The sequence below is a fragment of the Ahaetulla prasina genome, chromosome 3 (assembly GCF_028640845.1).
Source record: "Ahaetulla prasina isolate Xishuangbanna chromosome 3, ASM2864084v1, whole genome shotgun sequence".
NCBI classification, from domain to species: domain Eukaryota; kingdom Metazoa; phylum Chordata; class Lepidosauria; order Squamata; family Colubridae; genus Ahaetulla; species Ahaetulla prasina.
Genome location: NC_080541.1, coordinates 7406065 through 7423456, shown reverse-complemented (window position 1 = coordinate 7423456; position 17392 = coordinate 7406065). Strand labels below are relative to the sequence as shown.

At 44.0% G+C, this 17392-nt stretch overlaps 1 protein-coding gene across 9 annotated transcripts in view; it reads right to left on the bottom strand.

Moving 5' to 3' along the window:
• Positions 1 to 17392, bottom strand: part of PTK2 (protein tyrosine kinase 2) — a 305627-nt gene that overhangs the window by 59928 nt on the left and 228307 nt on the right. For all 9 annotated transcript variants that reach the window (XM_058178297.1, XM_058178298.1, XM_058178296.1 and 6 more), the window contains 4 exons: positions 17098 to 17213; positions 14127 to 14227; positions 12487 to 12576; positions 5360 to 5564 (listed from right to left, as the gene is read on the bottom strand). In XM_058178297.1, the coding sequence (XP_058034280.1) occupies positions 5360 to 5564; positions 12487 to 12576; positions 14127 to 14227; positions 17098 to 17213 (512 nt within the window). The remainder of the gene's footprint in view (positions 1 to 5359; positions 5565 to 12486; positions 12577 to 14126; positions 14228 to 17097; positions 17214 to 17392) is intronic.

The window sequence follows — 17392 nt, the reverse complement described above, 5'->3', positions numbered from 1 at the left end:
TTGTCTTGCTTAACATTCCTACTCCCTGCTCTCACTCATGTGGCCTTTAAACAAACATGTGGGTTGTTAAGTGGAGCACAGAGTGCCCCAGAGATGGGGGAGGCCCTGCGAGGCCCACCTGGCCTGTGGCCTTTAAAGTCTCCCTCACACACACCCCAACAAGATACTTTTCCTTGAAAAGAGTGGCATTAATAATTTATTTTATTTTTATTTGATTATTAAATTTATCGGCCACCCATCTTAGCACAGGGTAACTCTGGGCAGCTTAGAATGTTTAAAGGTATAAGAGCATTGTTCCAATATTTGTGGGGCTGCCATGAAGAAGAAGAGGCAACTATTCTCCAAAGCCCCTGAAGGCAGGACAAGAAGCAATGGGTGGAAACTGATCAAGGGCAGAAGCAACTGAGAACTAAGGAGAAATTTCCTGGCAGTGAGAACAATTAATCAGCGGAACAGCTTGCCTCTAGAAGTTGCGAATGCTCCAACACTGGAAATTTTTAAGAAGATGTTGGATAACCATTTGTCTGAAATGGTGTAGGGTTTCCTGCTTCAGCAGGGGGTTGGACTAGAAGACCTCCAAGGCCCCTTCCAACTCTGTTATTCTGTTGCTCTGTTTAAGGCAAGCCCACTTCCAAAGCCAAAGCAGCTGAAATGGAGCCAATCCTCAGATGCTTTTCTCTCTCTGCTCCGACAAAGAAGAAAGCATGAAATGGAAGCGACTGTGAGACACTGTGGACTGTTCCAAACCAAGGATGAAAAATAATCAAAGCTGGGTCTTTGTGCGAGCACTTGAAGCGGGAACCCCTCAACATCTGGAGATGTTCCCGATTATCCCTTTTACGTCTGTTTTGAAAGCGCTCTTAGCATTTTTTTAAAAAAAATGAGAACTCGCAGGAGGTTAGGAAAGTCAAACTGAATCATATTTTCCCAAACGGAATGTTATTTGTAGGGAGAGTAAAAGGGCATGTCATGTCATGCAGTTTCCAAGTCTGCCAGAATTTTAAAGCAGCTTCAAGACAGTTTAGAGATTTGAAAATAAGGAAATCATATTTTTTGGATAGAAATTCCCCTATGCTGGGTAACCTCCGTTCTTTTTCACTGTTACCAGAAGCAAATTCTTCTGTTTCAACAAAAGCTTTTCAATCTTTTGCAGACCTATACGATGAGGTAGAATTATGGAGTTCAGAATGGATGGAAGAAACTCCAGAGTTCCTCTTAAATGTAGTTTTCTCATCTCATCACAGAGCGTCGGAAGGAAAACAGAATCCAACCCTCAATAACGTGCATAAAAATGAATTAAACCATCTATGAGAAGTAGCTCTTCGGTCCCTTCTCAAAGGCCTACAGAAATGGAGACGCCGCCACCATCGCCATAATTAAATCATTCCCAACTTACTAAGTAAAAAGGTAAATTAACATGAAAAGCTGCTAGCCATATTTCACCACCAAAGGAAATAAAACTACTAACTCACCACGAGAAAGAGTTAAAAAGCTTCAGAAATCTTCTGCGCCTGCTCCCTACCTCTATATTTTTATAAATGTCCTGGCAGATTTCAAAGTGGAACATACAAGATTTATCAATAAAGAAAAGCTAAAGGAAATCCTTTCCTGTGGATATTGTACTTAAGCCAATTTACCATAACCTGGGCTGCAGTACAGCAACTAGAAATACACTTTGGAAACTGAAATTAGATTTTATAGACCTTTAAAATCCGAACATTTCTGCACAATGTCCCAAAGGTGCTTGTTCAAAAGGCAAAGTGGACTTTTGTTTCTCCTTGAAGACGTTTCACTTTCTCGTCCAGGAAGCTTCTTCCGTTCTGACCGAAGAACTGTCAGAAATGAAGACAGAACGGAAGAAGCGTCTTGGATGAGAAACGAAACCTCTTCAAGGAAAAGCAAAGCCCAGTTGCCTTTTAAAGAAGTACCCTTGGGACAACCAGAAACCGGGATGATTGAGAATCTCCATAGACGTTTCCGCACAATTTTATTTTGTCAGAAATGGAACACAGTATTAAAAATGGCCCTAATGCTGCGCTGTTGAAGGAGACACTGTGTTGTGTCTCGCCCAATCTCACCACAGCCGGGGTCTGCTTATCTGCTTCCGACGCTGAAGAATGTCCTAGCATGCCTCCCAGCCCCAGCCCTGGCTCCATGCCCAGACAGGCTGAGGAGGGGGCATCTCCCGGCCCCAGCCCTGGCTCCATGCCCAGACAGGCTGAAGAAGAGCAAGTATCTCCAGCCCCCAGCTCTGGCTCCATGCCCAGGCAAACGGAGCAACTAGACCCCTCCCCCTCCTCCACAGCATGTGAGCCTGAGGAAGGTCAATTACCAACAGCTGCCGATTGGAGTGACCCTCGCTTCAGAAGAATTGATAGGCGGCGGCGTCAGAAGGAAGGGAGGGGCAGGCCTGGATAAGTGCTGAGTCATGGAGCCATACCCCATGGCCTATATAAAGGATCTGCTTTCTGGTAGTCTCTGAGTCAGGCAAAGTCTAAACATATCTTGCTGAAGTCACTTTCTGGTCTCCTGCCTGCCTTGAGGACTTTGCTAGGACTTTGGCAGAGCTGCAGAGGCACACCTGATTCGGATTTCCCTGACCCGGCCGTCAGCGGAGGAGTGGGACACGACACACTGGTTGAAGCGTTAGCTTCCTCCTGCTAAAGCAGAGGTCTCCAACCTTGGCAACTTGAAGACTTGTGGACTACAACTTCCAGAGTTCCTCAGCCAACAAATTCTGGGAGTTGAAGTCCACAAGTCTTCAAGTTGCCAAGGTTGGAGACCCCTGCACTAAAGTGTATAAAGAACTGAAAAGAACTGAAATGTATAAAAATGATGGTTCATCACACAGGGCTTTCCAGGATCAAGAATTCCAGGTTGTCAAAACCACCGAATTAAGCTCCTTGCCTGAGATCATTCATGGCTTCCCTGCTCTTATTTTTTCATTCCCTATCTTGAACTCATCGGCTTTGAGTCCAATGCAGAAGATTGACTTCTTTCTCATAGAGATCACACCCAAAAAAGTGACGGCAATAGAAAACGCACCCAAAAGTTACGAAGAGGGATGCAGCGTTGCTTTTGTGGGCACATGGTAACGTCAAATCTGAAATGCGCGTCAGCTGCCCACAGTTGCCTCACTAGAAGGGAATTCCCAAATGCTTCAGGCAAAAGGGGATGACTTGGCCTTTATGGGGAAGCCAAAAACATTTCTCTTTGTTCAGAGAAAAGAAGAAGGGGGGGGGGAAAAGTTAATGGACGTTATTTCAAGTCAGACTGGCTGAAATCGGAGATGTGACTCATTTCTGGGCCCTCTGGTGAAAAAACAAAACAAAGCCAGCAGTCTTTTTATTTTATTCTGCTCAACTGGAAACGAACAGGGTTCTGTGACCTCTTGCAGTCCATTTCTTCCCAAGTATCAACCTCAAGGGTTACACCTCCGTTTTCATCACTATTGGGGTGACCTCAGGCACAGGGGCTTTTTTTTAGTTGTACCTTCACAGTTATGGAATGCAGGTAGCCCTCAACGTACGACCACAATCGAGCCTGACAATTTCCGGTGCTAAGCAAGCAAAGTATTTAAAGTGAATTTTTTCCCAAATTTGACCACCTTTCTGGCCCCAGTTCTTAAGTGAATGGCTGCAGTTGTTGAGTGCTGACTTTGATTGTCAGAAGGTGGAAAAAGGGGATCATGTGACACACACACCCCCCATCATAAAGATGAGCTAGCTGCCAAGCGTCTATCGTGTTTCCCCAAAAATAAGACTGGGTCTTATATTAATTTTTACTCCAAAAGACGCATTAGGACTTATTTCCTGGTTAGGTCTTATTTTTGGGGAAATATATCCATCTAAAGGCATCCATCTGGCTGACAATCTTAACTGGGGCTTATTTGGAGGGTAGGGCTTATATTACGAGCATCTTGAAAAACCATGCTAGGACTTATTTTCCGGCTAGGTCCTATTTTCGGGAAAACAGGGTAGGTTTTCATCACGTGACCCTGGGGATGCTGCAGTAGTTGTCACTGTGAAAAATGGTCATAAATCACTTTTGTCAGTGGCATTGTAACTTCAGACGGTCACTAAATGAATAGTTGTAAATCCACAAGTACATGTAAAGTACGGAGGGGAGGGGGAATTGCCAAGCCCTATTGCTTCGCCCTTTCTGGAAAATTAGAGAAAACAAATTATTCTGAAGTACCTTTGAAAAGACACCAACCCGTTTATATATATCCAGATTCATCCTTGATTTACAACCATTTATTTCGCCGGCGTTTAAAGTTACAAAAGTGACTTACGCCTGATTCTTGCACTTACGAAACAGTGGAGACAGCGTCTCCAGTCATGTGATCTGAATTTGAGTGCTTCACAGCAAGCATGTCTTCACTGTAGCCCATCCCAGGGTCACTTGACCACCATCCGCAACAACCTTCACACCTGGCTCCTAACAAGCAAAGTCAATGGAGGGGAGGGGGAGCTGGATTTGCTTAACGACAGTGTGATTCACTTAAGAACTGCAGCGATGTCCTTAACAACCGTGGCAAAAAATATTAAAATCGGGTGCAATTCACTTAACAATTGCCTTGCTTAGTGATGGAAATTCTGGTCCCAGTTGTGATCATAAGTCAAGGACCACTTGTATATAAATTATATTACAATTCTGCTTTCGTATTTAGATATTGTTTGGGGTTTTATTACTTTTCTGATGTTGTTATCCTGCTAATCCCCATTATTAATAATTGTACCACATGCCTGGACATCTATGTCACAGAAAAGCAGAATAAACAAAATCTGAAGATTTAAGGTCCTGGCTTCAGAACTGATATAGTGGGTACCTCGATCTAGCTTCTACAAAGAAAGTTAGAAGTTTTAAGAAAAATTTTGTTTCAGCAACAGGAAAAGCAATGTCTCCATAGCCCAAAAGCTACCATAGGACCACCTCTGCTTGCAACCAATAAAACACAAGGGTACAACACGGTTGATATGAGAACAAGAACTATGAAAAGGAAACAAGGATGTCACGATGGATGCTTGTTCCAGAGAAAAGTGTTTGGCAGCAATTGAACAGGCGCCATTCATATGTTGTCAGAAAAATATAAAGCAGAACTATTATGTGCTCATGACAGAATTCAAATTACGATTAATCTGTTATTCTTCGGGTACACTGCGTTAATTTAAAACGAGAGCGTTCCAAATTGCAATCAAGACTAACGAAAACCTGGTTCGCAAAGGAACGCCACCGTATCCTTTGCTCCAAACAAATCTCCATCACCGCGCCCACCCACTCCCCCTATAAAGACTATTATTTTCACACGGAAAAAATGAACGTATTACGTATGAACGAAGAGAAAAAGAATTCTTACTTCAGTTGAGCTTTAAGTTCTGTAAATCGGGGACGCCTGCTGGGATCGTAAGCCCAACATTTGGTCATGAGGCTGTAGAGGGTCGGCGGGCAGTTGGGCGGCATCGGCAACCGCTCGCCGTTTTCGATCCGGCCAATCACGTCGTTGTTCTTCACCCCTTGAAAAGGCTTGATGCCATGCATTAAGATTTCCCACATGCATACACCTGGGAAACGAAAAAAAAAAAAGAACTGCTAACTCCTCCAAAAGCCAGCAGTGGAAGTGAAACCGAACACTGCCTTCAGCCAGCTTACGTCCCGAGATCATGAAACTGGAATTCTTACTCACGTCTCCAGGTAGTCGATGACTATCCGTCTGAGAATGGGTAAGCAATGATTTATTAGAAATGACACGAGCTGGCAAGCAAACATCAGCTACAAGCTTCTCGAAAATGAACCCCGAACATGCCCATTTTAAAAAAAAATAATTACAATTTACTATGGCAAGGGGCTAGGACGTTGAGCTTGTCGATCGAAAGATTGGCAGCTCAGCGGTTCGAATCCTTAGTGCTGCCGTGTAATGGGGTGAGTTCCCGTTACTTGTCCCAGCTTCTGCCAACCTAGCAGTTTCGAAAGCACGTAAAAATGCAAGTAGAAAAAATAGGGACCACCTTTGGTGGGAAGGTAACAGCGTTCCGTGAGCCTTTGGCATTGAGTCATGCCGGCCACATGACCACGGAGACGTCTTCGGACAGCGCTGGCTCTTTGGCTTTGAAACGGAGATGAGCACCGCCCCCTAGAGTCGGCAACGACTAGCACGTATGTGCGAGGGGAACCTTTACCTTTACCTTTTATGGCAAGGGTGTCAAACTTGATTTCATTGAGGGCCGCATAAGGATTGTGTTTGAGCTTGGGGGTCCGGGGTGGGCGTGGCCAGGGCGGCCACGGCCTGTTCGATGTCATTCGTGTCAGGGGCGCCTGTGGTGGCCTGAGAGCTCTGCTAGCGAAAAAGGGCCCCCAGGCTCCGTTTTCGGCTGCGACAGCCTCCTGCAACCTTCTGCCAGTGAACACGGAGCTCGGGTGGGTCACAGGAGGACCTCCTGAGCTCCGTTTTTGCTGGCAGAGGCACCATGGACCGGACCTTGGCTATTTCCAGGGTGGCCCCACAGGTCAGATCTAAGCACCCCATGGATCGGATCCAGCCCCCGGCCCTTCAGTTTGATACCCCTGTACCAGTGGTGAAATGTAAAATTTGTTACTACCGGTTTTGTGGGCCTGGCTTGTGGAGGGGGGGGGGTAATGTGACTGGGTGGGCGTAGCCAACTTTTCTTTTTTTTTTAACTTTTAAAAGCATTTTTTCTACAACCTCTTCGGCTGAAGAGATTGTAGAAAAAATGCTTTTAAAAGGCTCCTCTGATGATCCCAGCTGAATTGCCTGATCGTCAGAGGCTTTTCTTTTCTTTTAAAAGCATTTTTTTTTGCCTTTAAAGAAAAGAAAAGCCTCTGACGATCCCAGCTGAGTTGCCTGATCGTCAGAGGCTTTTCTTTCTTTAAAAGCATTTTTTTTACAACCACTTCGGCTGAAGAGATTGTAGAAAAAATGCTTTTAAAAGGTTCTGATGATCCCAGTTGAGCCGTGCAATCATCAGAGGCTTTTTTTTAACTTTTAAAAGCATTTTTTCGGCCGAAGAAAAAATGCTTTTAAAAGTTAAAAAAAAAAACACCTCTGATGATCGCGCGGCTCAGCTGGACATGTTGGGGAGGAGGCAGGGATTTTTGCTACCGGTTCTCTAAACCACCTGCCGCCATCGCAACTGGATCGGACGATCCGGTCTGAACCGGGAGCATTTCACCCCTGCCCTGTACTATGACAGGGAAAAGATGAAGCCAAAGATCGGCGCTGAGGGAAAAAAGGGAACTTTTGCTTCCATGCAAATTGCTGAGACATCATGGGCAAACAATCAAGGTTTTAGAGATTCTATTTTTTTGGCTCTTGGCTATTTTCCTCACGTAAAATAGACCAAAGCAGACCACTATGCTCCATTTTTTGCCACAAGTATTCCTTGTCTTACAACCATTCGTTCAGCGACCGGTCCAAGGTACCAGGGCAGTGAAGAAACAGACTTATGACCGTTTGTCATACTTGTGTCCACTGCAGCCTCCCCGTGGCCACGTAATCAAAATTCGGACGCTTGGCAACTAGCCTGTACTTATGACGGCCGCAGTGTCCCGGAGTCACGTGATCCCCTTTTGTGACCGTCTGAGAAGCAAAGTCAATGGGGAAGCCAGAGTCCCTTAACAACAAGTCACTGATTTAACAGCTGCAATGATTCACTTAACAACTGTGGCAAGAAGGGTCGTAAAGTGGGGCAAAACTCACTTAACCACTGTCTTGCTTAGCAACATAAAGTTTGGGTTCAGTTGTGGTTGTAAGTTGAGGATTACCCATATAGGTAGACTGAGAAGCCGCCTCATTTTCCCTGACTAATGTCAACACATTAATTCAGGAGAAACACGTAGCAAACATTGCTTTTTACTGCTTTTCTCTCTTCTAGACCTGTAAGAAATGACTAAAAAGGGTTCCATCAAACCAATTCATACAGTGCCCAAAAGACATGATGCGTTTGTATGGGAGAAAGAGTGCTGCAGGAGGAGACCTAAAGGTGCTTTTTTTACATTAGTTTTACTAATTTTTTCAGGGGTGAAATGCTCCCGGTTCAGACCGGATCGGCCGATCCGGTAGCGATAGTGGCAGGTGGTTTGGAGAACCAGTAGCAAAACCTTATGCCTCCCACCGACCCGTACGCTCCCACAGAGAGGGTCTTCTCAGGGTGCCATCCGCCAAACAATGTCGGCTGGCGGCCCCCAGGAGCAGGGCCTTCTCTGTTGGAGCCCCGACGCTCTGGAATGAACTTCCCCCTGGCCTACGCCAAGTGCCTGATCTTCGGACCTTTCGCCGTGAGCTGAAAACACATCTATTTATTCAAGCGGGACTGGCATAATAGTTTTATTAATTTTAAATTGGGTTTTTATTGTCTTAGGGTTTTTAAATTTTTAAATTTTAATATTGGCCTTTTTGTAATTTGCTTAGTTTTAAATCTTGGTTTTAAATTGTATGTATATCAACTTTTTATCTTTGGCTGTACACCGCCCTGAGTCCTTCGGGAGAAGGGCGGTATAAAAATTTAATAAATAAATAAATAAATAAAAATCCCTGCCCCACCCAATTGCCCGGTCGCCCACTTCACCGCTTGCCGCTTCTTTTAAAAAATGCTTTCAAAAGGAAAAAAAAAAGGCTCTGATGATCCCAGCTGAGCCGTGCAATCATCAGAGGCTTTTTTTTAACTTTTAAAAGCATTTTTTCGGCCGAAGAAAAAATGCTTTTAAAAGTTTAAAAAAAAACCAACATCTCTGATGATCGCGCGGCTCAGCTGGACATGTTGGGGAGGGGGCAGGGATTTTTGCTACCGGTTCTCTAAACCACCTGCCGCCATCGCTACTGGATCGGACGATCCGGTCTGAACCGGGAGCATTTCACCCCTGCCCTGTACTATGACAGGGAAAAGATGAAGCCAAAGATCGGCGCTGAGGGGAAAAAGGGAAATTTTGCTTCCATGCAAATTGCTGAGACATCATGGGCAAACAATCAAGGTTTTAGAGATTCTATTTTTTTGGCCCTAGGAATAATTTCCTCACGTAAAATAGACCAAAGCAGGCCACTATGCTCCATTTTTTGCCACAAGTATTCCTTGTCTTACAACCATTCGTTCAGCGACCGTTCCAAGGTACCAGGGCAGTGAAGAAACAGGCTTATGACCATTTGTCATACTTGTGTCCACTGCAGCCTCCCCGTGGCCACGTAATCAAAATTCGGACGCTTGGCAACTGGCCTGTACTTACAACAGCTACATGTCCCGGAGTCACGTGATCCCCTTTTGTGACCGTCTGAGAAGCAAAGTCAATGGGGAAGCCAGAGTCCCTTAACAACAAGTCACTGATTTAACAACTGCAATGATTCATTTAACAACTGTGGCAAGAAGGGTCGTAAAGTGGGGCAAAACTCACTTAACCACTGTCTTGCTTAGCAACATAAAGTTTGGGTTCAGTTGTGGTTGTAAGTTGAGGATTACCCATATAGGTAGACTGAGAAACCGCCTCATTTTCCCTGACTAATGTCAACACATTAATTCAGGAGATACATGTAGCAAACATTGCTTTTTACTGCTTTTCTCTCTTCTAGACCTGTAGGAAATGACTCAAACCAATTCATGCAGTGCCAGAAAGACACGATGCATTTGTATGGGAGGAAAAGTGCTGCAGGAGGAGACCCAAAGGTGCTTTTTTTACATTAGTTTTACTATTTTCTTTTCAGGGGTGAAATGCTCCCGGTTCAGACCGGATCGGCCGATCCTGTAGTGATGGTGGCAGGTGGTTTGGAGAACCAGTAGCAAAAATCCCTGCCCTACCCAATTGCCTGGTCACCCACTTCACCGCTTGCCGCTTCTTTTAAAAAATGCTTTCAAAAGGAAAAAAAAAAAGGCTCTGATGATCCCAACTGAGCCGCACGATCGTCAGAGCCTCTTTTTTTTACTTTTTTTTTCATGAAAAAGTTTTATTTTTACAATCATATCAAACAGCTCATCCAATGTACAGTTATATACAATTAGTCGGGCTTGCCCAGTCACCACCCCCCTTTTTAACACTCTTCCCTCTTCTACCTTCTTCTACTTTCCAGACCTTCGTCTCCTTCTCTTATCTACATCCTCTCCTCCCTCCACCCTACACCTTCCTTCTCCTCTTTTACCCCTCTTCCTTCCTCTTCTCCCTCTTCTCCTCTTTCCCTTTTTTTTTTTTAACTTTTCAAAGCATTTTAACAACCTATTTGGTCAAATAGGTTGTAAAAAAAAATGTTTTGAAAAGTAAAAAAAAAAAAATTGCGCGCCACAACTGATCACCCCCCCCACTGCGCGCTGTTCTACTTACCCCATGCCTCCTTTTGGCGTGCACTGCACACGCACCTTGCATTTGGTGTGTGGTACACACTGCACATGCACCCACAGCATGCATGCGCAGCCAGAGAACCAGTAGTAAACCGGTTCAGATTTCACCACTGCTTTTTTTCCAAAAGGCAACTGGACTTACTTGGTTTTTTTTCCTTTGAAAATGTTTCGCTTCTCATCCAAGAAGCTTCTTCGGTTCTAATCTTCTTAGATGAGAAGTGAAACATTTTCAAAGGAAAAAAAAACAAACCCAAGAATGTTCAGTTCCCTTTTGGAAAAAGGACATTTTTTCCAAAAATGTAGACCAATTCTTTGTGTGTCCAATCACATTTGGCCAATAAAGAATTCTATTTCTGTTTCTGTTTCTGTTTCTGTCTGTCTATCCTATCCTATCCTATCCTATCCTACCCTACTCTACCCTACCCTACCCTTTGGGACAACCATAACCTGGATGATTGAGAATCTCCATAGGTGTGTAGGAGAAGACCATTTCAGCTTTCTCCACCACTGGTCTGAGTTATGGCATACTTTCGGTGAGGAGGGGGTTTAGTGAGATGAGGCGCCGCTGGCTGCTTGTCTCAGGCACCCCTGGGGCCAGTTTCAGTGAGGATCATGGGGTACCTTGTAGTCATGCCTAAGGCAGTCAGAGCCAGGGGCGGGAGGGAGGATGCCTAGACTGGCTGGCTAGCTTTTGTGCATGCTAAGAGCATTTTTCTAATGAAGTTGAAGGTACGTAGATGGCCTTCATCTTGTCTCCTCTGGTCTATAAGCTAAAGGTGGGCAACTATGGCCCCTTTACAATCTGTAGATTTCAACTCCCCAAAGTTTATGCTATTATGCTTATGCTATTTATATACCAAACTTAAAGTATAAAGTAGGTTCCTATTACAAACCAGCTACATTCCCATTAAATACAAATTACCATGAAATCTGTATGATGTCTGCTGTGGAAAGCCAGGTCCACACATGAAAATCCAACTAAACTAATTTAGAATAGAATAGAATAGAACAGAATTTTTTATTGGCCAAGTTTGATTGGACACACAAGGAATTTGTCTTGGTGTATATGCTCTCGGTGTACATAAAAGAAAAGATACCTTCATCAAGGTACAACACTTACAACACTTAATGATAGTCATAGGGTACAAATAAGCAATCAGGAAACAAATTTATTGTTCATCATGTCTATTAACAGGAATCTTCTCAACTAATGGTTAGCACCTGCTAGGAATTAAATAAGGATTAAATAATGGAATTGATGGCAGGTTGGACTTAGTTTGCTTGTGGCTAGGTAGAGATTCTAGGCTGATTCCTCTTTTAATTCTGCCCCCCAGGTTCTGCCATTCCTTCTCCTACATTTACTTACATCTCTTTAACCCACTGTTCATTTAAATACAAAAGCAGGGGAGGCGAAATAAATTTAAGCCATTTATAGTAAATAGGGCTACCATTGCTGGATTGAAAAAAAATCCAAGAGACTGCATAACAATCTATTTCATGAATAAAATCTTCTAAATGCAATCTATAGCAGAAAAACCAACAAGAGGGGACAACTAGAATGTCAATAGAAAAGGAAAGGTGGAGTAGCACAAATTCAACATTACATGTTGTACACCTGTTGGAGTGCCTTGCAATAGCAGGCAAGGGTGAGACAGGTAGTCCTTGACTTACAAACATTCGTTTAGTGACCATTCAAAATTACAATGGCAATGAAAACAATAACTTAGGACAGGGGTCCCCAACCTTGGCAACTTTAAGCCTGGAGGACTTCAACTCCCAGAATCCCTCAGCCAGCTTTGGTCACGTGATCAAAATTCGGATGCTTGGTAACTGGTTCATATTTACGACGGTTGCACTGTCCTGGGGTCGTGTGATCCCCTTTTGCAGCCTTCTGACAAGCAGAGTCAATGAGGGGGAGCCAGATTCGCTTAACAAATGTGCTACTAACTCAACAACTGAAGGGATTCACTTAACAACGGTGGCCAGAAAAGTCATAAAAAATGGGGCAAAACTCAATTAACAAGCATCTCGCTTAGCAACATAAATGTTGGGCTCGACTGCGGTCGTAAGCCGAGGACTACCTGCACACGTTCAACGAACGGTTTAAAATGGAGCCAGAGATATAGGAAACATGCTGATCTTCTCTTACCAAACATCCAGACATCACTGGCTGAGGTAAAACGTCGGAAGTTGATGGATTCTGGGGCCATCCACTTGATGGGCAATTTTCCTTTTGAAGCTAAAGGGCACAGATGAAATCTATTCAGGACGTCTTAAACACCATTACTCTGCTCCACTCCATATATTTTACACTGTCGGGCTGTGAGCTAAACCTCTGAGTATATACACATGCATGTTTGCCATATCTAAATGCGCTGGCTGAATTTTTTGCCAACTTGGGCCGTTTGGTTTCATAGAGTAATCAAAATAAATTTTGGGCCCCATCGTTGCTGAAAAGCAGGAAGGCATAACAGTGAAATACATTCTATGCCGGGGTCTCCAACCTTGGCCACTTTAAGACTTGTGGACTTCAACACAAGTCTTGAAGTTGAACGCAAGTCTTGAAGTCAACAACACAAGTCTTGAAGTCTTGAAGGAGTTGAAGTCCACAAGTCTTAAAGTGGCCAAGGTTGGAAACCCCTGTTCTATGCTACTGTTCCTTACAAACAAGCTATGTATGGTTCACCCTCACCTTCATCATATACTGTTATATCTCTTCGACATTTGAACGTTAAGTGAATAAAGAAATCCCCTTATTCAGCTGCACAGAAATGCACAATCATCACAAAGTCATTCCATAGTTGGGCTGCAAAAATATGAATGACTGCAAGATGGCAGTAAAGACTGAACAGTGTTCAGCATCTATCGATCTTCCTAATCCAACACATGTCCCAATTTTTATCAAACGTAATCAAGACTATAAAACCAGCAGCCTGCAGGGACCTCAAGGGGTAGAAAGTAGAGTATGGGGTGGCTCAGGGGGCAGGGGAGGCATTGGGAGGTCTGGGGTAGGTGGGCCTATGCCTGTGCTATCTCTGAGGCACCCCATACTCTACTTAACGACACATCAGGGAGAGCAGGGATGGAGGTTGTTATGCAAGGCAATCAGTGGGCGCCTCGCTTAACTGCCTTCACAACTTGCGACCGTTATGGGGAGGCTCCATTGCAGTCATAAGTTTAGGACTACCTGTAAAATAGCATATTTTACAGATATATAATACCGCACATGGAGAACACTCGCATGGTTTCCAGTTCTTTTTGTTCAACAGTATGGAATCAATTTGCTAATAAACTTAGAAAAAACAGATCAATTCTTTGCCAGGGCTCCTTTATACAAGTCCTCTGTCAAGGAGGAAGAAGGAGATCAGGAACTCTGTCAAGAATCTTTGGCGCCTGATCTAGTGGTACCAGGATCCAACCACCAGTGGCTATTAAGCTATAGTAAGCTATTTTCTAATGCCTCTCACCCAAGGGTCTCCAACCGTGGCAACTTTAAGCTTGGTGGACTTCAACTCCCAGAATTCCCCAGCCAGCTTTGCCACAGTTGGAGACCCCTGCTCTAACCTTACAATCCTGGACTTCGATCTCAGCATTTCTGTGGCAGCCTTACTTTGTTACTTGATGCCAAATTCGAACCACACAATTACTGACCTTTTAAAATAAAATACTTAAATGGACTTTGACTAGACTGGTTTTTATTCTGGACTGCTGACTATATCTCTTTGTCCTATGATAAGTCTAGGACAGGATAGTCTTTTTACTCAACAGAGGCTGTAGACGGTGACTTACCTTTGTAATATGTGCTATCTTCCATATACCGAGACAAACCAAAATCACCCAGTTTCACACAGTCTGTGGAGGACACCAGCACATTTCTAGCAGCAATATCCCTGGTGGAAGACATCAAACGTTAACCCTTCAGTTTAAGGCATCAGCACCTGAACGCAGATGGATCACATTTAATCGAATTATCTTCATATCAAAAATCTATCACACTCCTGTTCTCTTCCAACAAAAAGACACAATGTATCACACTACATACTGGATGAAAATCTAGCTGGATCGGACAATTGTACCTGAATATAAGGGCAACCAACTTTTACATAGCTTAGTATTTACTAAGACATCTCCAACTAAACCTTCCACTAATTTTTCCACAGAATGCTTCAGGTATGTCTAGTTTAATGAAAAGAAGGATTAGGGGAGACATGATAGCAGTGTTCCAATATCTCAGGGGCTGCCACAAAGAAGAGGGAGTCAAGCTATTCTCCAAAGCACCTGAGGGCAGGACAAGAAGCAATGGGTGGAAACTAACCAAGGAGAGAAGCAACTTAGAACTAAGGAGAAATTTCCTGACAGTCAGAACAATTAATCAGTGGAACAACTTGCCTGCAGAAGTTGTGAATGCTCCAACACTGGAAGTTTTTAAAAAGATGTTGGATAATAATTTTTCTGAAGTGGTGTAGGGTTTCCTGCCTAAGCAGGGGGTTGGACTAGAAGACCTCCAAGGTCCCTTCCAACTCTGTTATTCTATTCTATTCTAAGTTGCGGAATCTTTTTGAATCATCATAAAACACAGGCATGCAATGGTACCACTGCTGTCATTTCCAAATTCTGACTCCAAGAAAGCACCTCACCCACCACTTTTTGCACCGAGGGTAGTTTTTAGGAAAAACGAATTAAATCCCCCAGTGCAAAAAAACACAACAACACAAAAACTCCGTAACAGCCTAGCAATAAATATCCTCTCTTGTAATATCAGGATGTCATCAGTCCTTCCAGATCCTTGGAAGCTGACTTTATTTTTCCTTTCCTGTAATGACAACCTCCAGTAGTAAGAAAGTTGCACGCTGCCCTTGCTGGGGGCTGGATCCCAAACCTCTGTAACAATTTCATTTTGGTGCCAGGTCTTTGGAGACGCAGGAGAAAAAAAAATGAGCGAGCCATCTTCCTACTGGTACTGTTCAAGCCTTTCCAGTCTCCTTACAATGAAATGCACAAGGATATGCAAATCATAGCAGGGGGAGAAAAATCCAGGATTTTGTGTTTAGAAAAACCAAGACTAATTTATGGTTCCTTGACCCCTTAGTTAAAAATCAGGAAGAACCTAATCTGAATCTGAGTTCTGAATCTTGCTTGCATCTATGCCTTAGTATTATGTCAGGTTCTTATTAAAAAAATAATAATCTACTGTACATGGGGGGGATGCGGTGGCTCAGTGGCTAAAACGCTGAGCTTGTCGATCCCTGAGTTCGAATCCCTACTGCCGCGTCACGGGGTCAAGCTCCCTGTCAACGTTCCAGAAACAACCCCCCTCTCCAATTAAAAACTCTGAAGCAAACATTTCTCAAAGTTTGAGTAGGCATACTGACACATCTGGAAAAATCCGAATCTGAGAGTTCCGGGTTTCCTCTCAGTAAATCAAAACCCCCAAAACCATCCCTTCCCTCCTCAGTCGATCACATGCTCCATCGCCAACCGTCCCATCTCGAGACAGCACTCCGACCGCTCCTCCTCCAGATGCAGGATTGGCCTGACCTTGACCGATGGGAAGGATGCGATTTTGTCTAAAACCAATCCCACTACGAAAATCCTCCCCCCACCCCTCCTACTTTGCCACACAGGAGAAGGTGGCAGCACGGAAGTTTCCGGCCTCATATGGCTTCCAAAGCTAACACTCCAGTAACTTGTCCCAGCTTCTGCCAACCTAGCAGTTCGAAAAAATGCATGTAGAAAAAATAGGGCCCACCTTTGGTGGGAAGGGAACAACATTCCGTGCATCTTTGGCCTTGAGTCATGCCAGCCACATGACCACGGAGATGTCTTCGGACAGCGCTGGCTCTTCGGCTTTGAAAGGGAGATGAGCACCGCCCCCTAGAGTCGGGAACGACTAGCACATAGGTGCACGGGGAACCTTTATCTTTACCTTACTGTATAAAGGTGTTGAAAGGATTAGAAGATACTCCATCCAAAACCTTTGAAACTTTTACGAGTATGAATGAACTCGAAGTTTTATAGTGTGTGTTTGAGCTCCATGTTTAATAGAGTATTTTCCCTACTCTTAAAGATGTCAAGTCTACCTCCGATTGCTTTCCATTTTAATTACCATGAAAATGTAAGCAGTCCATTCACTGTGGTTAAGCAGTTTTCAAGGAAATTCTATTGCTATTTCATCAGTGGTGGGTTTTACTTACCTTTGCTATCGGTTCGCTCGAGCACGCACCACTTCTGCGCATGTGCAGAGCATATTTGATGACATCCGGGCAGGTGGGCAGAGCCTCCCACCGCCGCTACTACTGGTTCGCCCAAACTGGGGCAAACCGGTAGCAACACCCACCACTGTATCTCATTCTTTGGCATTTGCAGGCTATTTCAAAATGGAAATTGGAAATTGCTGCTACTATTTTAACAAACCCTGGAAGAGGCTGCCCAGCAGATGTCACCCTTTGCTGAGTCTCTCGCACGCTGCTGGATTCAGAACAGTTAATACTCACAAAGAAACCGGCAAATCAAGGATGAAAATAAGTGGATTCTAAGATGTTAAAATTACTCCTCACCCTTGTTCATTAAATCAACATAAAGGGAATTGCTTCTGGTGAGACGGGCAGCTAGGCAAATTTTATCAGCGCGTGGAATAATGGAAAAACGGAGTTCTGGATAAGAAAACCCATTACCACTGAACCCAACGTGGCTGTTAAACCAGGTAGCGATGTATACAATTTTTAGAGGATAATATTTTGCAGGGAGGCGATGATCTTACCTATGTACAAACCGTTTGCTCTCTAGGTAGGCCAGTGCTGTGCTAAGTTGGTAAGCATAAAGTATCAAGGACGCCAGATCCAAGCTGTATTTTCTGACTTGCAGAAACGATCTCAGCTACAGGATAAAAGAGAGAGTGAGAGGGGAAAGTCAGACTGAGAGAGAATAAATCCAGCAACAGAATGTTGCAGCACAAAGGAACTTGAATCAACATGTTGCTGCCTAAAGAATCCCAACTGCCTCATCTCTCTCTCTCTCTCTCTCTTCGCCATTCACTGTCTTCCTTTTCATGGCTA